A 27,046-nucleotide genomic window follows, 5' to 3' on the forward strand; every position below is an offset into this window, starting at 1 on the left:
AACCTACCCCCCAACTTCCTGACTTTTCGGCCCGTGGATGAAGTATCTCCCAGAGCCGAAAGACTACATTTCCCAGAGGACTTTGCTCCGTTTGACTAGGTGGCGGAGTCTTGGCCCTTCTCAGCCTTCACAGTTTTCCACGCCTGTCTCCTGGGCTACCCCGGCTTAGAGAGTATTATCGATTCCTTTGTTTTGAGTATTGTACAGAAATTAGTACGATTGTGCCTTCAAGGTACTAAGAACGCTGTTCCAAGCGCTTTGCATATATGAACTGATTTAATCCTGAGAAGAGCCCTATTATCCCATTTTACAGATGAGGAAAATAAAGCAGAGAGATGTAAACGGCAGAACTGGTTTGAACCCCAGAGTCAACGCTCTTAAACGCCAGGCTACATTAGGAAATGAAATACCGGATCGTCCTCCTGTTTTATTCTCAACTAGGCTTCTTGATTCTTGGTTCTCATTTTTTCTTAATTGAACACCTATTGTGTGCCGTTGTTGTTAGGTGCTGTGGAGTCGGTTCCAACTCATAGCGACTCTGTGCACAACAGAAAGAAACACTGCCTGGTCCTGTGCCATCCTCACAGTCGTTGTTAAGCTTGAACTCATTGTTGCAGCCACCGTGTCAATCCATCTCATGGAGGATCTTACTCTTTTTCGCTGACCCTCTAGTGTTTAAGTGTCACGGCTGCTAACCAAAAGGTCAGCAGGTCAAATCCACCACGCGTTCCTTGGAAACTCTACTGGAGAGTTCTACTCTGTCCTGTAGGGTCGCTATGAGTGGAAACCGACTTGACGGCAACGGGTTTGGTTTTGGTTTTCTACCAAGCATGATGTCCTTCTCCAGGGACTGATCCCTCCTGTGTGCTAGGTTGTGAATAATAGAGAAATTAAGATAAAGGCCATATTCTGAAGCAGCTGGGGCTTAATGGCGAGCCCAATTTAATCTTAATATTAAAATTATTTTGATCCCTTGGACATTTGAAAACTAGAATTGAAGTCTGCCTTTCCCCCCCTCCTCCCACCTCACCTTTTCTTCACCATAACTCCTAGTACCATACTCCTTAAGAACTTGGAAAAAATGCTAACCTTGCATTTCCTAGATGTACTTTTCTGGAACTGATCTTTTGCATATGTGCCGTGAGTAAAGACACTGCTAAATGCTTAGAGGTAGCGAGGACATGCCTCAAAGAGCTTGAAAACTAGTCTTACAGAAACTCTATATAAAATTGGAGGTAGGAAAATATTTTACAAGGAGCATTTAATACTCCCCTAAGAAAGTTGCATATGAAATTCTATGAGAATAATCCAATTTATGTCAACTCCAGTTCTTCAGGAAACTTTGAAGTAGTACTGAAGTTAATTTAATAGAGTGGTTTCATTTTTACAGATGAAGAAAGTAGTGGCATGAAGGGACTTGGCAAGAGTATCACCAAATTGGAGTTAGGGCTGGAATACAGAGCTATTGGTAACAGTTCTTCAAGACGTGTAAAGAAGGGTGCCCTCTCTCTAGTTTATATTTCCCTCTTTCTATTGCATGTAACAAATCCTTCATGTTAAATACTGTTGAAACTAGTAGGTTGATTGATTGTTTTTTAATACTTAAGTGCCTGCTACATACCAGGCACTGTATTAGGTGCTAGAGTTTTAACTGTGAAATCAATGAAATACATATAGGGGTAGAATTATATGCTGCATAAAATGTGGAAAAGTAATCAGGCAATTAGTATGCTTTTTTTTCCCTGCCGTAGTTTAGCTGAAAAACAGAAGACACAGCCTTGCCCACCAGGAAAGTGATTGACCTTGTCACGCGTTCACTGATGTTAGACTACCCGTGCAGAGTCAGTTATTGCCTTTATCAGTTCCCTTTTAACAGCTATTTCCTATCTGACAGGTTAGAATATACTTTTTATACTTTCCTGCCTTTGTATTCAAACCTCAAAGTTTATTTTTGAATAAAGGCTTATTCCCCCCATGGAATTTTGAGGATTTCACGACTATATAAAGGAATAACTTGGGATTTAGAGACTTGCTTTGTACCCTATAAAGATATTTGAAAAATTAGTAAAGCATCTTGAAAATCCCACCAACACATACATCCTGTTTTCCCTTTGTTCTTTCAGAGATTTGGGATGATTTTAATACATTACGACTATATTTGGAGTTGGCATCTATTGAATTATTTTGGCTCTTTTTCTCACCCCAGCAAGTTAGTGCATTTTTTGGATCTAATTTAGTTCAAATCAGAACCCTCCAAATTTTTAAAAGAAATAAATAGTTGGCTACCATTCCTAGCACTTCAACTGTTTTTACTGTTTAGAGTTTCATCCAGTGTTAGCTAAGACGTACCCACTAAAGCAGTTAATTCATGGAGAGCTATACAGTAGTACTGCAGAGAAATATTTACCCTGACACAATTAAAACTAGAAGCTCAAGCCTTTTATCGAGCTGATAGCTAAATGCCCAGATATGTGCCTCCAATATAAACAAACCTACATGCAAACACAAAAATCCACAATATACCCTGTAAAGTTTACAAGTATCAGATGTAATGCAGTAAATACAAAGGCAAAGCTAGGTTTGAGTACTCATAAATCTTAAATGTCTGTATGTAAAAAAATAAGTAAAAAGGATAAAAAGAAACCTGGGAAAATGTTTCACTCGTTTCCATGAGAGTTAATGTCTCTAATATATAAAGAGATCACATAAATTGGTAAGAAGACTAAAACCTAGTGATAAATGGGCAGAACACATCAGCAGATAATTCATTAAAGAAGAGAAACAACTGATGAGCAAAGATGAACAAAATACATCTTTACCAGAAAGTAAAATGCAGACTAAAACAAGATGTCACTTCTATTTTCGCTAATCAAATTAATGAAGATGAAAAAGAGGAACATGATACTGTTGAGCTGCAACAAGACAGGAAGCCACGTGGCTAGTGGCAGTGTGACCAGGTGAAAGGTGTTTGTGGAGATATGTCAAGAACTTTAAATGTTCATTTCCTTTTACTTGTTAATTTCACCGCTGGGGAGCTATACCACGGAAATCTAATTTTAAACAAAAGTTTAAGCAGTGATAGTGAAAAGTTCAAAAAACCCTAAGTATCTAATAACAAGGGAATAATTAAGTAAATTATTATATCTACTCTCTGAAATACTATGGAGACATTAAAAATTTTTATAAAGATTCTGTTAATAACATGGAAAAATTTAGTCACCAAGTAATTATGAATTAAGACCCTGTTCTGAGCACGGGAGATAAAAAGATGAGTAAAACAGCCACAAACCCCAAAGAGCTTAAAATTAAACAGCGTGAATAAAACCTATAAACAAACAAATGTAACAATGTGTTTTAAGTGCTCTGTAGGAAAATGTACATAGAGACCCAGAGGATGTTGTGCTTAGTTCTACCTGTGTGGAGTCAGGAAAGACTTCACAACTACAATAATAGAGTCTTGAAAGATTAATTCACCAGGCCAATGGAAACAGGGAGTAGAATATTCCAGACAGAACAAGCTGTGTAAACAAAGGCTTGTGTTGTTTTTTTTATTATTGTGGTAAGTATATATATAACAAAATATTTGACATTTCAACAATCTTCACGTACAGTTCGGTGACATTAATTACGTTCATGCTATGCTGTTGTTTTTAAGTACACAGTGTAGATATGACCACAATAACAACATGTTTATAGAAAAACCCTGCTTATGGAATTAGATAAGCCTACATAGTAGTGGTCTTCAAGTGATTTCATCTTCTAGAAGACATAAATGTCTTCTAGATTTTTTTGTAAATACAGCTTTTTATAAAAATAAACATAAGCGAAAGGTTGATACTTGATAATGCACACCAAGAGATGATCTAAATCTTTGATACAGGCAGTGATGCATAAAGATTCACCAGCTGCGCTTGGCATGTGGCATTCCCAAGATACTGTTAAGTGAATGAGTGACTCCACACACAGGTGTGAGAATAGAGTTCATTCCGTTTTCTCTTCAAACAGATTTCGGAATGCTGCTGTTAGCATTAGTAAGTAGACTTCTCTGAGCCCAGGAGATCTAAAAGAAGGTAAAGGATCAGAATGTGAAGGAGGGAGTAGAATTGCTCCCTTTTTCCAAATGGAAGTCTAGGCCAAGTGGTTGGCTGACGTTTTTAAATCGCTATATGAGAAAACTGGAGTGTCTAAGTACGAAATTATAAAATGGTGAATCCCTGTCATTGACAGTGCTCAGGAACAATCCGTAAGACCGTCTAACAGGCAGCTGTGAAATTGGTATGCACGATGGAAATTACCTCTAAAATCCATTAAGATGTTACAATCCTAAAATAGGCTAAATAGGTGAAATCATTCAAAAGGAAGGGATTTAGTTTACGTGAAATTTCCCTAGACTGTTGGTTTTCGCAATGAGCCCTCTGAACGTGTAGCGTCAGCATCACCTGGGAACTTGTTAGAAGTACAGAATCTTGGTCCTTACCACAGACCTGCGGAATCAGAAACTGGGGATGGGAACCAGCAATTGGTGTGTTTCAGCAAGCCCTCCAGGTGATTCTGATGCACGCTAAATTTGAGAACTATTCTCGACCGTCTTTTTCACCATATTCAATACAGTTTATTGTATTGTTGGTACAGTTTGAATACCCTTTTAACAACCATGCTTTGCATATCGTTATTGCATATTTTCCACCTTACTCATGCCGGAGTAGATTTCAAGCTTGCCTCTTATACTTACATGAATAGGGTGTTATATCTTTTACAGGTGTTGGGAAATCTTCACTAGTTCATCTCTTATGCCAAAATCAAGTGCTGGGAAATCCATCATGGACTGTGGGCTGCTCAGTGGATGTCAGAGTATGTGCCTTTTACGTTTTAGTTTTTCAATAATTACGTTAAAGATGGCAATAGCACCTTCTAATACATGATCAAATTGTAGTTCTGTAGACAAGACTAAGTAATAATATTAAACCAAACCCTGTTGCCATCAAGTCGATTCCAACTAATAGTGACCCCATAGGACAGAGTAGAACTGCCCCATAGGATTTCCAAGGAGCAGCTGGTGGATTCGAACTGCTGACCTTCTGGTTAGCAGCCTGAGCTCGTAACCACTGTCCCATCTTATTAATCACCTGCTGTGTACCAGGCCCTGTGTTAAATCCTTTTCATGTCTGTTTATTTAATCTTTTTTAAACTGTGAGATATAGTGCAGAAACTTAAGGCGTAGAGAAGTAAAGGGACTTGACCAGATTCACTCAGCTCATAAGAAGCAGAGCCAAGGTTTGAACTCAGTCTGTTTCCAGAGGCATCAATTTTAGTTACTGTGAGTTTTAATTACTGTGATATGTATCTAGAGCTCACTTAAGCTATGCCTGGAAATACAGTGTCAAGGCAAAGGCTTTTGGAGCCTCACGTCTAGGTCATCTGTTCCATCTCACATTTAGGAAATAGAGGTGCAGTTTCCACTACATTGAATATCTTCCCAGATGTTGTTGGTCTTTTCTGATCCCAGCTAGACCTGAGCAAGTCTTTCTTCTGCTGGCACACCTCTCTCCTTTGAGTTAAAAAACAAAGAAGTAGGAATAGTAGTTAGCTAAATGACAGTTATTTCTCTTCAGTTCTTTGAAGCCATTTGTAAAATGGTGGGAGTAGTGGTAGTAGTAACATCATCAGAACCCTTCTGACTTCAGGAGGGATAAGGCGAATCAAGATCAGCCCAAGGCTGATCCCTATGAGGTGGAGGTCAGACATACCTCCGCTCTTCAACATTTTACCAATTCTGACCCCAGCCGTCCCTCCCACGGCACTCTCTACTTCTCTTGTGGGTTCTATAATCTGTTACAGTGGCCACACAAAACTCACAGACCATACTTACTGTTAAGTGGTTTATTAAGGAAGTAACAGCCCTGGTGGTACAGTAGTTAAGAGCTTTGCTGCTAACCAAAAGGTTAGCAGTTCAGATCTACCAGCTGCTCCTTGAGAACCCGATGAGGCACTTGTACTCTGTCCTATAGGGTCAGTATGAGTTGTATCAACTCAATGGCTAATGGTTTGGTTTGTTTTTTGGTATAGGTAATGTAAATTCCCCCAGCACCTGAGTGTGGCACAGGCTTGAGGTTTCCATTTCTTGTGGACCTTTTATTCCCTCTCTACCACCCCTCACCCAAGGCTCTTGACGGACAGCACGTTTTTGCTGCTTTTCTGAGCCACTGGACAGAGTTTTTCCTACTCTCTCTGGCTGACTGGGCAGCCCACCAAGGGTCCAGATTTCATGAAGGGAACTGCAGGCTAGTTGTTATCACTCATTCACATACACCTTTGCGTTAAAAGCTGGAAAATAGATCTGCTCTTCCTAGATGGGCACTGAAACTCCCAATACCAGCCCCTGGGGCTGTGTCTGAATCTGGGCCAATTCCCACTTCTCACTCCGATTTTCTTTCTTCATTTCAATCGCCTGGGAATTTCCCTTTCTGTCTTTGAGTCTGACCTCTTTTTTTTCTTGTTTTCATACTTTTCAAGCATTTCTATGAGTTTGAAGTAGGAGGGGACCTGTGTATCATTTCAGCCCATCATAATGCCCAAAGCCCTACATATAGAAGAAAAACAAATCCTAGATTATGAGTTCAAAGGCAACTTTACTTAGGTTTGGGAGAACCAGTAGTAAGTTCTGGACACAATTTCCGTTTGGACTTTTCTAGATCTCCTTCTGTGAGAGAGCACGATATATTGAAAAGAATCTAGATTTGAACCTCTAAATCCTAGGTCAACCCCCATATGCCTTTTGCTTTTTAAAAAGTGACTTTGGACTAGTCAGTTTACCTCTCTGAGCCTTTTATATCATCTGCATGCCTACAGGTTTGTTGCGAGGACCAGAGAAGCTTAATAGATGCAAAATGGCTCTAGTGCTTTACAGTTTGGAGTTGAAATTGAACTTTGGTTCACTTTTCTGGCCCCCCATTACCCCTGCCCTGCCCTTCAGTCCCATCCCTACCCAGAGCTCAGTCTACTCATGTTATTTATCTTTTCCTTTATTTTTTTTTCCCTTGTGTTGTTGTATTGACTAAAACCTCCAGTATAATGTTGAATAGAAGTAGAAATAGGGAATTTGATTTGTCTCATTCCCAATCTTAGGGGAAATTTACAATATAATGGAGCCCCTGGGTAGCGCAAATGGTTAAGCACTCAGCTACGAACCAAAAGGTTGGTGGTTTGAACTCACCCAGAGGCACCCAGAGGAAAGGCCTGGTGATCTGCTTCTGAAAGGTCACAGCCATGAAAACCTTGTAGAGTGCAATTCTACTCTGAAACCATGGGGTCACCATGAGTTGAAATAACAACAGTAACATGCTTTATCAGATTATACCTTCTCCTCACTTATCAACTATCTCATCATCCAACATTTCACATTTACAGCAATAGTGAAAAATCTACTATCAGACTACTTTGCATATTAATGACATGCATCTGGCAGTAATGAACACCGCGGTACCAAGTGAGAGTAACATTGGCTGTGATGGTTAGGGTTATGTGTCAGCTTGGCTGGACTGTGATTCTCAGTGCTTTGGCAGTTATGTAATGATGTGGTCATCCTCCATTTCATAATCTGACATAATCATCCTCCATTTTGCATAAAGCCGATTTTGCATAATGACCTGGTCTTTGATACCTAACCATGTTGATAAGTGAGGAGAGGGTGTAAAGAAATTCTCCTGTATTCCTGTTTTGATGAGCTTTTGTGTCATGAGTGGGTGTTGAATTTTATCAGTTGCTTTTTAATAATAATCATGATTTTCCTGCTTTGTTCTGTTACTATGGTAAATTATGTTGATTGATTTCTAAATGTTAAGCCAATCTTGCATTCCTGGAATAAACCCAACTTAGTCTTGATGTATGAGTCTTTTCATATATCAATAGATTCAGTTTGCTAACTTTTTTTTTCCAGATATTTACATGTAAATTCATGAGAAAGATTGGCTTATCATTTTCCTTTCTTATAATCTTCTTGTAGATTTTGGGTATCAGGGGTATGCTACCCTCATAAAATGAGTAGGAAAGTATTATCTCTCTGTCTGTTCTCTGGAAGAGTTTGTGTGAGATTGATTTTATTTCTTCCTTAGATAGTTGAAAGAATTCACAGGAGAAACCATCTGTGCCTAAGCTTTTCTTAGGGGGAAGTTTTTAAATAAGCATTTAATTTCATTAATAGTTGGAAAATATTTCTATATTTCTTCTTGTGTCAGTTTTGGTAACTTTTGTTTTTGAAATAATCTGCTTGTTTCATGTAAATTGTCAAATTTATTGTCAATAAATTTGTTTTTATATCTTATTGTCTTTTAATATCTGTAGGATCTATAATAATATTACCTTTTCATTCTTGGTATGAGTAATTTGTAGGTTTTATCTTATTTTCTTGATCAATCTTACCAGATCCTGTCAAGAACCAGCTTTTGGCTTTGTTGCTTTTTTTGTATGTTTATTTTCTATTTCATTAATTTCTGTTTTTACCTTTACTATGTGCATACTGTCTTCGGGTTTAATATGCTGTCTTCTTTCTAACTTCTTAAAATGGGTAATTGTTTCATTTACTTTCTCAGGCTTTCTTATAGAGCTTAAGGTCTAAATTTCTGTATGACCACTGCTGCATCCCTGACATTTTGGTTATTATTAGTTGGCTCAAAGTATTGTCTGATTTCCATTGTAATTTCTTCTTTGACTCATGGGTTATTTCGAAGTCTACTGCTTCATTTCCAAGAATGTTTGTTATATTTTAACTATTGATTTCTAGCTTAATTTCCTTGTGCTCGGAGAACATACACTGTATGGTTTTATCCTTTGAAATTTGTGTTCTGTCCCATTATGTCGTCGATTTGAGTATATATTCCATGTGCAGTTGAAAAGAGTTTGTATTCTGTAATTGTTGGATGCAGTGTATTAAATAGGTCAAGTTTGTTCATTATTTTGTTCAAATCTTTACTAATTTTTTTGACTGCTTGTTTCACCAGTTGCTAAGAAATGAGTGTTATAGTCTTCAATTATAAGTGTGGACTTGTCTATTTCTCATTTTAGTTCTGTCAGTTTTTCATGTATATAGTTTGAGATTATGTTATTAGGTGTGTATTAATTTTAAAATGTTTAAATTTCTGAAGGATTTAATGTTTCATCACTGTGATATGTTTCTCTGTATATCTGGTGATATATCTTATCTTGAAGTCTATTTTGTCTGATATTAAAATAGTTATACCACGTTATTTTTGGTTAGTGTTTGAGTGATGTATTTTGTTTCTGTCTTTTAACTTTCATGCTTTCTGTGTCCTTATATTTAAGATGTGTCTTTTGTAAACAGAATATAGTTAGACTTTTTTAATTCGTAGTCAGTCTACTAATCTTAGTCTTTAGTTTGATTTTTGGGCTTGTGCAAAACCAGATATTCTGGTTCAGAGGTATGCGTGTTGCCCAGGAATCCACATTTTAATGAGCACCTAAGATGATTCTGGTGTCGGTGAACAGCACTTTGAGGAACACTGGGTAGGGTGTGGAATGAGTTTCCCAGGTGGACGTAGAAGTGGTTAATGCAAGACTTACAACAGAGGGGCAAGACTGTGAACCAGATGCTGATAGGAGGCTAGTAGATACCAACAATAAGACAAAGGGGAAGGGAGGATGGCTAGATGCTCCAAAGCCTCAGAAAAACACAGGTTTTCTTATAATCCTTTGATAATGTACTAGAAATAGCTTTAGAGGATAAGCAAGGCAATTCCTGTTTCTCAACTCCAAGCTACTAAGAATGTAGAAGAATGAACAGCATCCGTCTGAGAGGGCAATCGGAGAAGTTGTATCTTCAGGGTAGAGGCAGATGTCAGTTAATACAGTGAGGTTAAGGATACGATGTAATGGAATTTTGGAACCATGGAGTAGTGCTCCAGGAAGAAAGTAGAAAAATTTGGAGAAAGGGAGCAATTGGGGGTTGAATGATAGATGGGCAGAGGAAGCAGAAAACAGTTTGTGGGTAAAAATATGAAAGACTAATTAAGGGCCCCAAATGTATGCTAACCAAAGATAACTGGGATATAAAGTGTCTTGGGGTAGCTGGTGGCAGAATTTCCAAAAGAAACTTTGTCCTGGCAATCCCCTGTGTATGAGGGTGGAGATTTGGTTGTGTCTGCAAGGAGTACTGTGCAAGTCTCAGTGAATAAGACAACATGAGATTAGTAAATTCTTGAGATTCTTAACCAAGTTTTAGAAGTAACAGCAGCAATTCCCTTTGGAAACCTCCACTTTTAGAGAAACGGAAGTTAGAGTTTCCTTGAGTCAGCTTATACTAGACTGTTTGCAGATGTTTAAATTCCCTCCGTACTTACAATGAACACTGGGGAGGGCATAAAGCTGCCCAGAAGGAAGCTGGAATAAAAGCTGCAGTAGTCGAAGACAAATGCCATGTAATCATGTAACTGATTTTACTGGAATGAATGTGGTACTAATATGACTCCTTTAAAGCCAGCGTGACCTGAATTGCATCATTATGGAAGAATGGGATGTGTGCTGAAAATGACCTTGCTTTTATTACTGTTCATTGTGTCCTAGACTGGTTGATCTCTGTCTTCCATCTTCGGGAAGAATACTTTTCTTGAGAGACACCATAAGTAAAAGGCATTTTTAAACCATAATCTCAAGAAAAGTTGTCATAGACATGTAAATCGTTTTGACTATTGTTATAATAAAGTGAACAGTTCTCTTCAGAAAGAATGATTAAATTTTATAAACCTTTTACTGAAATAGCTTGAAAGAACACTGTCTTCCATAGCAGCGTTTATATTGCAATTACAGCTTCTGTGTTATTGAAACCTCTGAGAGGGGATCTTCAGAACTGCTGTAGATCCATGAATATACACTCTTCAAAACTCTCTTAGAAACAGTTTCCTCATTTAGCTCATTTCAAATCTGTTCAGAGCCAACGAAAAATAGAGTGGTAAAGATGGCAATGCAATTATTTAATTTCAAGTACCAGGTGAAGCTAATGAGTTTAATGTATGTACTTGGTAACTATTAACATTTTGAATTTAGTATTGAGTGCAGAGGTTGTTCATAACTGAACTGAAGGGGAAGGGGAGAAAAAGTTTTATTTTGTGGTATTCTTCATTCTTCTAATTTTGCTGGCTAAGGGTAATGGGACTAATACGACTGCATGGCTACTCTTAATTATGAAAACAAGATTTGAGAATTTAATCTTTTCACAAATTATAAGAAAATTGATTTTGTCGTTTTGAGTTCACTGTAATGGGATTTTAACTCTAATTTACACATTGCATACAATCAATATTTATTGAATTCCTCTTTGGGCAGCATAACAATGTACAAGCCTACAATCAAAATGCATGGTCTTTATGCTAACAAAGAATATAAGATGGGATCTGGTGAGTGGGACTAGGTTTATGTATGTTGGTGGTGGTGTTGTTAGGTGCTGTTAAGTTGATTTTCAACTCATAGCGACCCCATGTGACAGAGTAGAACTACCCCCATACGGTTTTCTAGGCTGTAATCTTTATGGGAGCAGATCATCAGGTCTTTCTCCTGCAGTGCCACTGGGTGGGTTCAAACCACCACCCTTTCAGTTAGCAGCTGAGTGCTCAACCATTGTGCCACCAGGATTCCTCCTGGTTTATATATATTATATATATACATGTATGTGTTTGTATATATGTTCATTGTTCAATGTGATATATGTATGTACTAGACAGACAGATAGACAGACAGACCTAAAATAGCAATAATAATGATAGCTAACATGTTATAGTGCTTACTTTGTGCTGGGCACCCATTTTACATATCACTCATTTAATTCCCACAACGCAGTTGAGGCCCAGAGGTGTTAAATGACTTGTCTAAGGTCACATCGCTACTAAGTGATGGATTTGGGGTTCAAACCCAGGAAGTCTGGTTCAAGATCCTGTGCTCTTAACCACTATGCTGTACTGCCTCTTGTTCCAAAATGTTCCAGAATGGTGAGAAAAGTATCTAATACTGTTCAATATGGTAGCCACTAGCCTCATGTGGCTATTTAAATTAATTTAAAATTTAGTTTCTGAGTTGAACTAGCCACGTTGCAAGTAGTTGATAGTCATATGTGGCTAATGGCTACTATATTGGAGATTGCCATTATCACAGAAAGTTCTATTGGACACTGCTGGTATAGAAAATAAGTTATAGCAGATCAACAGAGAAAATGAGGTGCTTGAGAAAAATGGAAAATTATACTGGGTGTTAATTATTGAATGGTTGGCTTGGACAGTTGGGTGGATGGACTATTCCCCAAGAAGGGGGATATATTACAGATGGAAGAGAAGGGAATGATGAGTTCAGTTCTGACATGGTAAAGGGAGGTATCTGGTAGCTATCCAACTGCAACTATACGGAAAGCAGTTGGAAGTGAGGTACAGAAACTCAGGAGAGAATTCTGAGTTGGAATCATCTGTATAGAGATAATGCTAAACCATGAGAGTTGATGAGGTTTTTTAAAAAGAAAATTTAGAAAGAAGGAGCAGAGAGAGAACCTTGGGGACCTTGTATAGAGAGTTGAAGGTTAAAGAGGGGTCAGGGAAGGGTTGATCAAAAGAGGTAGTAGGATAGCCAAGGTGGTGAAATACCATAGGAGTAAAAAAGGATTAGAAGGAGGGATTGATTTTTAATATGAAAAGTATTATGCAAAGGTATAAGAAATGAGAGAAAAGAAAAAAAAACACACACACATTGGATTTGGTAGTGACAAAGTCAGTACTGACCTTGGAAAATACAACGGAATATAGGTGGCAGAAACCAAATGATGTGAGCAGGCAGAGAGGAAATACAGATTTAAATCAATCTTTCATCAAGTTTAGAAGTTAAATAGTGGACAGAATAGGTACAGAATAGAAGGAAAAAGTAAATTTTTTTCAAAATAGAGGAAATGAACTTGGCTGAAAGCAAAAGAGGAGTCACTAAAAAGGAATAGGCAATTAGCAATAATCTTCATATTATTCATTCATTCATTCATTTGTTCATTCAATACATAGATCGCATACCTTCTGGGGACCAGACACCATGCAAGGAGGTGGAGGTACAGCAGCGAATGAGACGAATTCAGTTTCTGCTTCCCACGGTCACGCTCCCAGTTGCTCTTTTCTACCCTCTTCTCTTTTCCCCCGACTCTATCCAAGACCTCCTACTCTCCTGCCTCTTTTTAAGTGTAATTCTGCAGGCAGGAGTATTAAACCAAACTTACTGAGAAGCATCCACAACATTCAGTTTTCTTTGTTAGTGTGTGTCGTTTTCCTTACTAAAATTGGTTTCTGCTTTTTAAGAGTTATAAACAAAAGTGAACTCTTCAACTGAGCCAAAAACCTTTTGTTCTTAGTCTTGGTTTGGTTTCCGATAAAAAGTAAAGAGGTGAGTAAATGAGAAGGTCCACACTGTTGCTTCCTGTTGAGAAAATCTTTCCTTGTATAACTGTGAGGTCTGTAATGACTTTTAAGTATCAGGTCCTTGATGACCTGATTTAGATATAAAACACATTTCTTATAGTTTAGCGTTACCCCCCACCATCAAGGTACCACTTGTTGTGTCAAGAGCAATACTTGTTATAATGTCAAGCTTTCCCTTGGAGATCACTCATTTATGTAAAACATATAATGCCATAGCTATAAGTTACAAGCCACAGGTTTAAAGTTTTTGAGGCTCATTCCATTTGAATTAAGTTAAATTTAGCCAGATTTGATTGAGCAAGTTGGAAAGAGAGTACCTTCTCTTCTAATTCTGGAAGGATGAGAAGATTTGATTAGAGAAGGTATTTTATGGTGGAGAAGAGGAAAAATGAATGGGGTCAAACTGGGTTGGGTGTGTATGTAGCCAGAGAGTGTTGGCTAACAGACTTGATAACATTGCAAGGCTAAGCAGGCAGACTACCCTGGGATTATATAACATGATGACTATTCTCAGAGGAGTTATAGTCTTTTAGGAGAGGTGACATCAGACATTTGGAATAACTTCAGAGCAAAAAGTGGTGTACTGCAATGGTTGCCAAATGTAACTATGTATCAGGATCCCTTAAAAAACCCAAACCCGTTGCCGTCCAGTCAATTCCAATTCATAGCGACCCCATAGGACAGGGTAGAACTGCCCCATAGGGTTTCCGGGGAGCAGCTGGTATTTTTGCATGGCTGACCTTTTGGTTAGCAGCCAGACACAGCGCCACCAGGGCTCCATCAGGATCCCTAAGATCCCTTAGGGAGATTTTTTTTTAAATTATAGATTTTTGAGCCCTACACCAGAAGCTTCAGGGGTGGTCTAGGAATCTGTATTTTTAACAAACTTCCTATTCTGATTTAGTTCATTCTCAGAACAGTACTTGAGAATTACTGTAATTCCATAAGGAGCCCTGGTGGCGAAGTGGGTAAAGCGATCGACTGCTAACCAGAAGGTCGGCAGTTTGAACCACTGCCGGCTCCATGGGAGAAAGATCTGGCAGTCAGCTTCCGTAGAGATTTACAGCCTCAGAAACCCAGTGGGGTCACTGTGAGTTGGAATCGACTCAGCAGCAATGGATTTGGTAGTTTGGTTGGTTTGGAATTCAGTAAAATAATAATATACTGAATATTATTAAATCTTAGAGGATGAGTTATCCTAAATCTATTCATCGATTTAACAAACATCCAGGTATCTACTATGTGCTAATATTAATGCTGTTTTCTGGAGCTACAAAGATGAAGAATACAGGGTCCCTGTCCTTAAGCTCAGAGTCTAATAGAAAAGATGTAGGCAGGGAAATATGACAGTGTGGTTAGTGAAATGATAGACAAGAGTACAGGGTGTTGTGGGAGCAAAGAGGAGGGGCAGCTAACCCGCCCTGGTTGTTTGGGGCAGAGGAGGAGGGCAGGACCGGGAAAGCTTCACTGAAGCGGATGAGCTTTTTAATAACTGATAATTTATCCCTTGTAACAGTATTGTTTGTTTCAATTGTTTTGATTTAAAAATCTTGCTAAAATATATATGCCTCTGCCTTCTTAAACAGAACTCATGTAGTTAAGCCTCTTTATTGATGACTTGGCATGATCGTTTGTTATCAGTTATTTATGCCACGTAGCAAAATAATGAGACCTTTTATCACAGTATAGAGGATTAATTTCCATTATCCAAAGTGGTCCCAGACTGCAATGGCTTTATTATTCTCATTTTTCTGTCCTACACTCTTTGTTATCAGTCTCGTAATTGTCTTCTCTTTATGTCAGTGGAACTTCTATAGAGTACCTTATTTATTTAACCCTTTCCTTGGTGAAAAGCATTTAGACAAAAAAAATTGCAAATAAGTAAAAGTGTGAAGCATTTTGTTGCATATAGTAGGTGAGCTTTAGTGCATTTTATGACATCTGTGTTAACTACTGAGCTATCTTTTTTAAAATTATTATTTCAAAGCTAGTAAATAGAAATCACCTAATACAACTCTTTCCTTTTATAGGCAAAGAAACTGGTTATCAGGGATAACCAGTAGCAATCAAGGACTATAATCTAGACCTCTTGATACCAAAATAGTACAATTCAATAAAATCACTAGTCCATAAATAGGAGTTACATCAGAAGCATTTGGAGAATTGTTCAAAATATCCATGCCTAGGACTGAACTTCAAAGGTCTGGAATGAGGTCTGACATGTATATTTCTCAAAGAAAAAAGTCTTGGAAGATTCTAATCTATGCCCCTTTTAAGAACCACCATGGTATACTATGGCTGTTAACTATGTAGGTAAGGTTGCCATATATTGGAATTTGTTTCTGAAGTAGTTATATAGTACAGACAATAAGTGCTTAAAGAATCTAGACCATGAGAAAAGGAGAAGATTTGGCGTGTACTCTGAGTGACAAAGTCATTGGAGGGTTTTGAGCAGAAAGGCAGTATGACCTAACTTGCATTTTAAAATGATCACTGTAGCTTCTGTGTGGAAAATAAATGAGGGGGGTGGTTACCAAGGCTCAAGTAGAGAGACCAGTTGAGAGACCATTACATTAATCCAGGCAAAGAAATGGATAGAGGCTTTGATCAAGGAGTAATAGTGGAGGTGGTGATATGTTTTTGGATATATTCATAAAGTAAAAGCAACAGGTTCTGCTGACAAATCAGATGTACAATATAAAAGAGAAGAGTCAAGGATCACTTTTAAGTTTTTAGTCCAAGTTAACTGGAAGGATGGAATTTCCTTTAACTAAGACAGAAAACTGAGAGAATAGTTTTGAAAGGAATATCAGGAAATTATTTTTGGACATGTTAAAGTTTGAGGTGCCTATTAGACTTTCAAATTGTAGTCTGGTGGGTATGCTAGTCTGATTTCAAGGGATGTTCCAGGATAGATATAAGTTTGGAATTCATCAGCATGAAGGTAACATTTATAGTCATGAGAATAGATGGAAATGCCAAGAGAGCAAGTGTTGGTAGAGAAGAAGAGAGATCCAAGAACTAAACCTTAGGATATTCTAGCAGTTAGAGATCAGAAAAATGGACACTGAGGATTAGCCAGTGAGGTGGGAAGAAAACCAGGAGAGTGTTATATCCTGGAAGCTACGTGAAGAAAGTATTGCATGATAGAAGAAATGATCAATTGTGTCAAATGGAGTAAGGTGAAAACTGATCATTGACTATTTGATTTAGCAATGAGGAGATCATTGGTGACTTTAACAAGGAATAGTTCAGTGTGGTGATGGAGACAAAAGTTTGATAAGAATGAGTTCCAAAGAAAAAATGAGAAAAAGGATTACAGTTGAGAATAGATACTCTTTGGAGGGGCTTTGCTATAAAAAGGAACGTAGAAGTGGCATGGTAGCTGGAGAACATGAAGTCAAGAGGTTTTTTGCTTGTAAGATGGGGAAAACTGTGGCATGTTTGTATGCTGGTAGGAATTATTCAGCAGAGAAGGAAAAATTATTCACATAAGGGAGAGGGGGAGAATTGGTGGAGTTACATCTTTGAGTAAGCAAGAGGGGATAAGATTTTATGCACAAGAGGAGAAGTTGGCCTTAGGAGCACAGACAGTCCATCTATAATAGCAGAAGGGAAGGCAGAGTATATGGGTACAGATGCAGGGTGGTGGATAGATGTAGGAAGAGCAGACTATAGTTCTCTTCTGATTGCTTCTGTCTTAGGAAGCAGAGTTATCAGCTGTGGTTGAGGATGGGGAAGAGATATTGGAAGTCTGGGGAAAGAATAGCATATGAAATAATTATCTAGTAGAGAAAAGGAGTAAATGGAGTATGTAACTGATTAAAGGACAGCTCTAAAGGCACACTTGAATTTAAAGTGAACTCAGTCAGCTGGAATGTGTATTTTTCTGAGCTCCAGAGTTAGCTAGCTGGGTTGCATGTGTGGAGTAGGAAGAGAGGTGGATTTAACCAGGGTTGGAATTTTGTCAGATGAATAAAAAAATGTGAGAGAGGGGCAGAGGGTGATTATAATAACGGATTATGGAATTTATGCTTAGTTAGAAAGAACCTGAGGACTTGGAAGTGGGAGGAGGGCTGTGAAAGGTATTAGGATTAATTAACTGTAGGGCCCTGTGGGATCAAAGATTATTAGAGTTGGAGTATTAGAAGGAGTAAACTTAAAAGACAGGAGGTGATCAAAGAGGGAGATGTTCAAAATTGAGATTATGGAGGGTGTCTTAGTCATCTAGTGCTGCTGTAACAGAAATACCACAAGTGGATGGCTTTAACAAGAGAAATTTATTCTCTCACAGTCTAGTAGGTGACAAGTCCAAATTCAGGGCATCAGCTCCAGGGGAAGTGTTTCTCTGTTGGTTGGCTCTGGAGGAAGCTCCTTGTCATCAGTCTTCCCTTGGTCTGGGAGCATCTAAGCACAGGAACCTCAGGTCCAAAGGACTCGCTCTGCTCCTGGCACTGCTTTCCTGGTGGTATGAGGCACCCATGTCTCTCTGCTCACTTCTCTCTTTTATATCTCTAAAGAGATTGGCTTAAGACACTAATCTTGTAGACCTCATCAATGTAACTGCCACTAATCCATCTTATTACATTATAGTGATAGAATTTACAACACATAGGGAAATCACATCAGATGACAAAATGGTACACAGTTAGACAATACTGGGAATCATGACCCAGCCAAGTTGAGAGATACTTTGGGGGGATACAATTCAATCCATGACACTGGGGTTACAGTTGTTGGTGCTTACAAGGACTCAGGTATGACCATGGGAACGAGTAACTGAAATAGAGTAGAGAACCAGATCTTTGGAAGAGAGAAGGGCAAGGAACTGAGAGGCCAGCATATTGAAAAGGTTATCTGTATAAGTATTGAAATCACCAAGAATTATGACAGGACTCTATTCACCTGGAGCAACAGACGAAGGAGAGTCAGGAATAGGAGGAGGATATGGGATATGTGGTTAATAGACTCCATGAACAACTGCCTCCTTTGCCATGAGACCAGAAAAACTGGATGGTACCCAGCTGCCATTACTGAACATTTTGATTAAAGATTCTCTAAAAGAATCCTGATCAAAAGGGAGAAAATGAAAAACAGAATTTCAAATTCTTGTGGACTCCAGACTTCTGGAGCCATGAAGTTTGGATGCACCCCTGAAACTATTGCCCTGAGATAATCTTTAAACCTTAAACCAAAAATATTCCCTGAAGTCTTCTTAAAACCAAATAGTAGTTTAGCTTACTAGTAAAATATATCTGCTTTGAGCATTATACTCTTAAGAACTGTATGGGATCAAACTGACAACACCAACTCAAAAGATTGGATAGGAACTTTAGTGGGGAGGAACAACTCAGAAAAGGAGGATGAGAATGGTTGCACAACTCGAAGAATTTAATCAGTGTCACTAAATGGTACATGTAGAAACTGTTGAATTGGTGTATGTTTTGCTGTGTATATTCTCAACAACCACCAACAACAAAATCAATGAAATTAAAAAAAGTGGAAATCTCCTTCCTGCAATATCTTTATCTACTGCTTTATTTTCAACTTCCTGTCTCCTTTTGTGAACAAAACAAAATAAAAGCATGTCTGTTTTGACCCAGAAAAAAAAAAAGAATTATGACACAAGTAGTGGTGGAGGAGCAGTGAGTTAGGATCTGAAATCTTGAAGGAATGAGGGAAAATAGCCCCGTGGTTTGTGAATGATTACCAAGAAGCATTAATCGACTCAACGGCAATTAGTTTGTTTTTTTGCTTTGTTTTGGGTTTTTTTTTGGGGGGGGGCGGGTTTGGTAATCCGATGGCCTCAAATTCAAAGCTAGCAAAAAGAATCACTGCTATGCAATCAGGCCCAGTGGTACAAGGGGTGGGAGAGATAATAGCTACCACCCAAGAGGGCCGCAGGTGAGGCATTGTCCTCAGGGGAATGCAGTGTGTCAGTTAGAATGAGAAGTTCTCAGAAAAGAAGTTGAAGATGAGGGGGATTTTGCTGATGACTCATCTTTGAGTTCCAGAAGGCATGATGGAAGATTTCAGGAGTCAGGGAGGAGTGAGAGATGAGACATTAAAATAGAAAAGCATGCTGGGAGACTGCTGGAATAGTTTAAATGTGAGACTGTATGGACTAGGATGAGAAATGGTTGCAGAAATGGAGAAACCAAAATCAAACCAAACCTGTCGCTGTTGAGTCAATCCCTGTAGGACAGAGTAGAACTACCCCGTAGGGTTTTCAAGGAGTGGCTGGTGGATTCAAACTGCCAACCTCTTGGTGCAGAGCTCTTAACCACTGCACCACCAGGGATGGAGAGGCATGCACAAATCCAAAGAAGAATCAGTAGTCTATAATGAAGCCAGTATGTAATTGTAAATGCAGAAGTGTAAATAGTAATCTGAATTTAGATCTGGAGATTCACAGAGAAATAATAATTTAAGCCCTGAAAGTGAATGAATTGTCTATATTAATTAGGATTGCTTTTCATTGCAAGTTACAGAATAGCCAGGGATCAGCTAACTTTTTATGAAAAGGGCCAGATAGTAAATATTTTAAGCTTTGTGGATCTTTGTCACAACTTACTTAACTTTGCCCTTCTAAGAAAGCAGCCATAGATAAATGTAAATGAATGGGCCTGGCTATGTTCCAATAAAATGTTATTTATAAAAACAGGTGGTAGGCCAGATTTGATCCATGGGCTGCAGTTTGATGATTCCTGATTTAAGAAATAAATATATTTGATTATATCATGTAACAGGAAGTCTGGAGGTAGTTAGTTCCAGGTTTGGTGCAGTGGCTTAGTGATGCCATCAAAGACCCTGGCTCTTTGTGCACAGTCATCCTTAGCAGTTCTGTTTGTCACTTCAGGATTGCAGACTGGCTCTGTAGTTCTAAGCATTGTGTCTTTGTTCAAGGCAGGAAAAAGGGAGAAGGCACAGCATCAACATTTGTTCCTTTTGTCAGGAAAGCAACAGTTTTCCCAGAAGCCCCCAGCAGACTTCCCCTTAAGTCTCACTGGGCAAACCTAGGTCATGGGACCATCCCTAACTGCCAGAGAAGCAAAGTGGCACCTGGCTTTCCAGCCTGTCTAGTAAGAGAGGGCGTGGAAAAAGGGAACTGGGAATAGTTGTTGGCTTAGCAAACCAAAGGTGTCTGAAACACAAGAAAATGTTGTGGGGGAAAGGACAGAGGTTAAACACTGAGGTACAGAGAATAGTCACAAGTTTATGATAAAAAGAAAGAGAACCCAGTAAAAGGGATAGAAAAACAAGTGAACAGAGAGTGAGATGAATCAGGATAGTGGGCAGTAAGAGAACGTTTTCAGCAAGGAGTCAGAAAGGGGCTGAAGATAGTAGAGACGTTCAGATTTGGCAAGAAAGCCATTGGCATCTTTAAGAAAGCAGTTTGATTAGAAAGATGGGAATGGTGGTACTTTGCCTAATTGGAATTGACTCTGCCTTATAATTTGAGAGGTACTCAGTAAAAGCTGTTGAGCAAAGAAGAAAAAATGGACTTGGAGGCCAACTGGCATTTTAATGAAGTGTACACCTTTGTCAAGAAGATAAAAAACCACTTTCTACTGTTACACCACCCTTCCAGGGCAAACCACAGAATATTGGAGTTGGAACAGATCTTAGATATTAACACCAGTGCTTTCCATTTTATAGATAAGGAATGTAAACCCAAAGAGACTGTGACTTATAAGTTATAATAACTAGCTAATGGCTGATACGGAATGTCCAGTGCTTTAAACTGGAAAGAGAGTGCTTACTAGTTGTTTCAATTGCTGTAATAATTTTAATCTATTGATTTGTTAGGTTCATGACTACAGAGAAGGAACCCCAGAAGAGAAGACTTACTATATAGAATTATGGGATGTTGGAGGCTCTGTGGGCAGTGCCAGCAGTGTGAAAAGCACAAGAGCAGTATTCTACAATTCTGTAAATGGTAAAGCGTTTTGTATTTCTACCATATATTAATGGTCTAGGAATAGAGATCATCTAACATAAAATGCTGGGGAATGTCGTACTCATCTTAATTTGAGAAAAATCTAATGTATTCACAACTGTTGATTTAAACCTTTACATCACATTCCAGTTGTGTTTCTAGATTTTAACCAGGCAATTCAGAGCATTAAATATCTGGTTCATCTAAGTGTTTCTAGTTGTATTATTGTCATAAACTAAATATTGCAAAAATTATATTTGGGGTAAGACATAAAACATGGAACTTTCAAAACACTGTCCCCTGGGAGTGCCGTTCTCCAGTCAGTTGAGTAAATACGGGAGAACCATTAGCAGTTCCGTTCTAAGCCAGATGTCACAGGAGATACAGGGATCTCTTCCATCTGCTCCTGAGAAGGAGGCTTATGCAGTTATAAAGAGCTGCCTGGGAGTGTTTTTAGGGGTGCAGAAATTTCTTCCAGTTACAGATATGCAAATACCTGGAGCAGACTTCCAGATGGAGGTGTGTAATAGAAGACATAATTGTAATTCATAGAATGCCTACTGTGTTATGTGTCGGGACTGAACCATTGATGCCTGTAGGATATGTTTCATTATCTTTTTATTTTTCCTTTTTTAAAACATCTTTTACTGTGAAATATAATTTTAATTTGCCTTTGATTGAAATATCAAAGATTTGGCACCTTACCCCTCCTCTCCTGGTAAATGTGTAGCTATTAATAGGATCTCATTTACATTGTGTTTAGATCTTCTTCAATGTTAGGTAAGCATTGCATTTATTGAGTACCTTCTTTATTCCTTATATTCCTCTTTCACTATCTTCCCACATCATAGGGTGTTGTGGGTACCACAAAAAGCAGTCAAGAAGGTTCTTGCCATGGGATACGTACTTCAGAGTACGAGATGAGTTGTATGAGTTTAGTCCCATGTCCCATCTAGTCAGAAATCCATCAGAAAGTGTCACAGTTAAGAAACGAAATGTTCTTAAATGAAACAAAACATACTTACAGGATAGTGACATTAATATGTCATCATCATGAAGAAAAGTATATAGTAATGGCATATATTAATGCAGTATATATAAATGAGAAAAACATTAAGATAATTTAAAATTGGTAGAGTGTTAGAAATGACTTCTTAGAGAAAAGGAATGAAGAAAATGAACCCTAGTTTAAGAATGAAGCGATAAACATGGATTATATCAGTCAAATGACTTGTCAAAGTTAATATCAATCTGACCTAGCCAAGGGAAGCTTGGACATATAATACCTCTTGCCATTTAGATCTTCTTGGGAAAGAGGTAGGGTAAAAAAAATTATAAATAATAAGATCAAACAATTCAAGTCCTAGAAACTTCATAGAATTCTGAATTGCAAACTTGTAAGTGCTGAAAAAGAAATCTGTCTAAATTCCTATTTATTTGATTATCTTTTCTATACCTAGTATTCATTAGAGATTTGTGTCCTTGAATGTTATCATGAACTTATGTCCTATGTAGGTATTACAGATAAGGCTGAAATATATTCTGTTTCTTAAAGTTAAAAAAAAAATTCCCTATTAAGTTGTTTATTGAAAAACCTACTTCTGTCTTCTTTTACCTTAGCTCTGGAACATTTCTCTTGGCAGAAGCTTGTTATTCCTTATCTTAATGAATTCTCCATTATGTGTCCTTGATACCTAATAGAGCCCCTCATTAAGGAAGGTCGAATGAGTGCAATTGGATATGGAAGCAAGAGGCAGATCTCTGTTCCAGACACCAGGAGAAATACAGGTTTATCTGAGCTGTTGGAACAAGTCACCTGTAGCTTACACAAGCACCTTAGCTGCACAGATGGCTGTAAAAACTAAAGGAGTCGAATTATTCTACTTCTTCTGCTTTTCTTTTTCAAACTGATGAATCCCACGTCTTGAGGATGGAGGAATCATCAGTTTCACGTCCTCTTTTCACAGTAGACTACGGGTGATATAGGAAAAGGTTAGCGTCTTTGTCCACAAGATGATATCCTAAATTCCACTAGGCATTAAAGATTTTTCTCTTATCTATATCTTATTATAATAATTACCAGTTCTGCCTTTCTGTCTAGGATCTTAACTAATTCTATTTTATTGTATTTGTGTTTTAACACATTTTATTTTTCTCAGTCTCTCCACGGTTCATCTTTTTTCTACTATTCGTATTTCTTGACTATCTCTTCCTACCCCTTCCAGTGGCATATTTCTTTTACTCTATTAACTAAGTTTCTCATAGATAGCAAACTTACAGAGCTAAACATAAATTCCAAGAACTAGAAAATTAGACTTTGAGTAGATTAGGCCCGAGAGATGTAGAAGACATTTTGTCAGCTAAAGAATAGCAATTGAAGCAAATTAAATCAATACCATTTTAATAAGTTTTTATTATCTAATATTCTTTTTAGTGAATATTAGTAATGTGTATATACTGATGTCTCTGACAGTACTATGGTACTATTTGCAGTGCAGAAACAACATAACTTTTGAATGACTATCATGCATGTACTTGAAGTTGTTTTGATTCTCTTTATTAATGAGGTGGTTCTACAGCTAGGACCAGACACGGAATAGGCATTCAGGATTTGCCGAATGAAGAAAAAAGAAAGAACATTCTAAAAGTTTTAATGACATTTTGTAAGCCTTTATAGAATAATAATAAGTTATATAACCGACAAAGAAAGTTTTGTAGTTATTTGTAAGAATATGTAGAGGGAATTTTAAAATAATTATGTCTTTAAGTTTGTTAGTCATAATAGAACACTAGATTCCTTAAACAGCCTAGTGCTTATATTTCCAAACTCTGCTTTGCCAATTGTAAAATGAAGAGGAATTATTACAGTAATGATATTATATTCTCTGATTATTTTAGGTATTATTTTAGTACATGACTTAACAAATAAGAAATCATCCCAAAACTTGTATCGTTGGTCATTGGAAGCTCTCAACAGGGATTTGGTACCAACCGGAGTCTTGGTAACAAATGGGTAAGCCCAAATTACTTCACGCTTGGTTTGAAATATTACAGCATTTTGTAGGAATGTACTCTCCAAAAAGGAGCCCGGGTTAAAGCACTTGACTGCTAACTGGAAGGTCGGCAGTTCGAACCACCAACTGCTCTGTAGGAGAAAGATGTGGCAGTTTGCTTCCATAAAGATTACAGCCTTGGAAACCCTGTGGGGCAAGTTATTCTCTGTCCTCTAGGGTTGCTGTGAGTCGCAATCAATTCTATGGCAGTGGGCTTTAGTTTTGGTTTACCCTCCAGAATAATACTTTGTAAGATGTTTGATTTGCAAATATTTTCTCCCGGTCTGTAGATGTCTTTTTTTTTTTTTAAACAAAATTTTTCTTTTTTATTGACAATAATCAGTACGGTGGAAATTACAGAAGAACTTGTATTTTTATGCATTGCTGGTGGTCACTGTGAATTAGTATAATGCTCTTGGAATGCAGTCTGCTAAATAGTTCAAAAGCCATTAAAATGTGTATTGTTTTAATAGACTTTATTTTTTTTAGAGCCATTTTAGGTTTACAGAAAAATTGTGCAAAAAGTACAGAGTTTGCATATACTTCCTCTCCCCCCTGCACACTGTATCTCCTATTATTAGCATCTTGCATTCATGTGATATAGGTTGTCTTTTCTTTCTCTTAATGTCTTTCACAAAGCAGTGTCTTTCACAACGTTTTTCGTTTTGATAAAAGTCTAATTTCTCAATTTGTTTCTTTTTGGATTGTGCTTTTTGGTGTTATGTCTAAGAACTCTTTGCCTAACCCCAAATCAGGAAGGTTTTCTCCTTTGTTTCTTTTAGAAGTTTTAGGGTCTATGATCTGTTTTGAGTTAGTTTTTGTGTAAGATAAAAGGTTTAGGTTGAGGTTGACTTTTGCATGCGGATGTGTAGTTGTTCTAACACCATTTGTTGAAAAGGCCGTCTTTTCTTCATTGAATTACTTTTGCTCTTTTGCCAAAAAGCAATTGACCGTATTTATATGGGTCATTTCTGGGTTCTATTCTATTCCACTGATCTATGTGACTATCTTTTCCCAATACTACACCGTCTTGATTTCTGTAGTATTACAGTAAGTATTAAAATCAGGCAGTGTTATTTCATCCAGCTTTATTCTTTTCAAAATTGTTTAGCATTCTGTTTAGTTGCCTTTCCATATAAATTTGAGAATCAGCTTGTCTTGGTCGACAAAAAGTTCTGCTTGAATTTTGATTGGAATTATATTAAACCTATAGATCAAATCGGAGAGAATTGGCGATTTTACTTTGTTGAGTCTTTCAGTCCACAAACACAGTATATCTCTCCATTTATTTAGGTCTTCTTTGGTTTTTTTTTTTAATCAGCATTTTGTAGTTTTCAGCATACAGATTCTGTGCATGCTTTATTAGACATATACCTAAGTATTTAATATGTATTCTTTAAATTTCAGTTTCAAATTGTACATTGCTAGGATAGAGAGAAATACAGTTGATTTTGAGTGTTGCCATGTGACCTTTCATTTATTAGCTCTAGGAGTTTTTTGTTAGAATCCTTAGGATTTTCTACATAGAAAATTTTAATTTCCTCCTTTCTAATCTATATTCCTTTTATTTCTTTTTTCTTGCCTTATTGCCCTGGCTATGACTTCCAGTCTGATGCTAAATAGAAGTGATCCTGATCTTGTTCCAATCTTTTCACTCGTACATATGATGTTAGCTGTAGGTTTTTTGTAGATACTGTTTATCAGATTGAGAATGTTTCCTTTTATTCCTAATTTGCTGAGATTTTGTCATGAACAGATGTTGAATTTTGTCAAAAGCTTTTTCTGCATCAAATGATACGGTCAAGTGGATTTCTTCTTTAGACGGTTAATATGGTGGATTACACTGATTGATTTTCAAATATTGAACTAATCTTACATTCTTTGATTATGGTGTATTACTCATTTTATATATTGTAGGATTTGATTTGTTAATATTTTCTTAATGGTTTTTGTCCATGCTTATGAGGGATTTGGTTTTCTGTTCTTGTATTATCTTTGACTGGTTTTGGTATGAGGATAACACTGGCCTCATAGAATGAGTTGGAAATGTTTCTTCCTTTTCTGTTTTCTGGAAGAGATTGTGTGTAGTTGGTGCTATTTCTTCTTTAAATGTTTGGAAGAATTCACCAGTAAGACCATCAGGGCCTGACGAATTCTTTTTCAAAAGTTTTAACTACAAATTTAACTTCTTTAATAATTTAAGACTATTCAAGTTATCTATTTCATGTTAGGTGAGTTTCAGTAGTTTGTGGTTTTTAAGGAATTGATCTATTGCATTTAAGTTGTTGAATATATGTGCATAGAGTTGTTTACAGTATTATTATCCTTTTTCATATCTGCAGATTCTATGGTAATATCCCGTTTCATTGCTGATATGAATATGTATCTTCTCTATGTATCTTGGTCAGTCTTGCTAGAGGTTTATCAATTTTATTGATCTTTTCAAAGAACCTTCTTTTGGTTTCATCTCTTTTCTCTATTGTTTTTGTGTATACAATGTTATTGATTTCTGTTTTTTATTGTTTCCTTCCTTTTGCTTGCTTTTATGTTTATGTTGCTGTCTCTTTATAGTTTCTTAAGGTGGAACCTATTTTTTTTTTTTTTTT

At 37.4% G+C, this 27,046-nt stretch overlaps 1 protein-coding gene across 1 annotated transcript in view; it reads left to right on the forward strand.

Annotated features, from left to right (window-relative positions):
• RABL3 (RAB, member of RAS oncogene family like 3) overlaps window positions 1–27,046 on the forward strand; it is a 43,210-nt gene that overhangs the window by 132 nt on the left and 16,032 nt on the right. The window contains exons 2-4 of the mRNA XM_004373647.2: window positions 4,760–4,851; window positions 21,258–21,387; window positions 24,286–24,400. Coding sequence (XP_004373704.1) covers window positions 4,760–4,851; window positions 21,258–21,387; window positions 24,286–24,400 — 337 coding nt within the window. The remainder of the gene's footprint in view (window positions 1–4,759; window positions 4,852–21,257; window positions 21,388–24,285; window positions 24,401–27,046) is intronic.

This window comes from Trichechus manatus, unplaced genomic scaffold (assembly GCF_000243295.1).
Source record: "Trichechus manatus latirostris isolate Lorelei unplaced genomic scaffold, TriManLat1.0 scaffold00026, whole genome shotgun sequence".
Classification (NCBI taxonomy): Eukaryota; Metazoa; Chordata; class Mammalia; order Sirenia; family Trichechidae; genus Trichechus; species Trichechus manatus.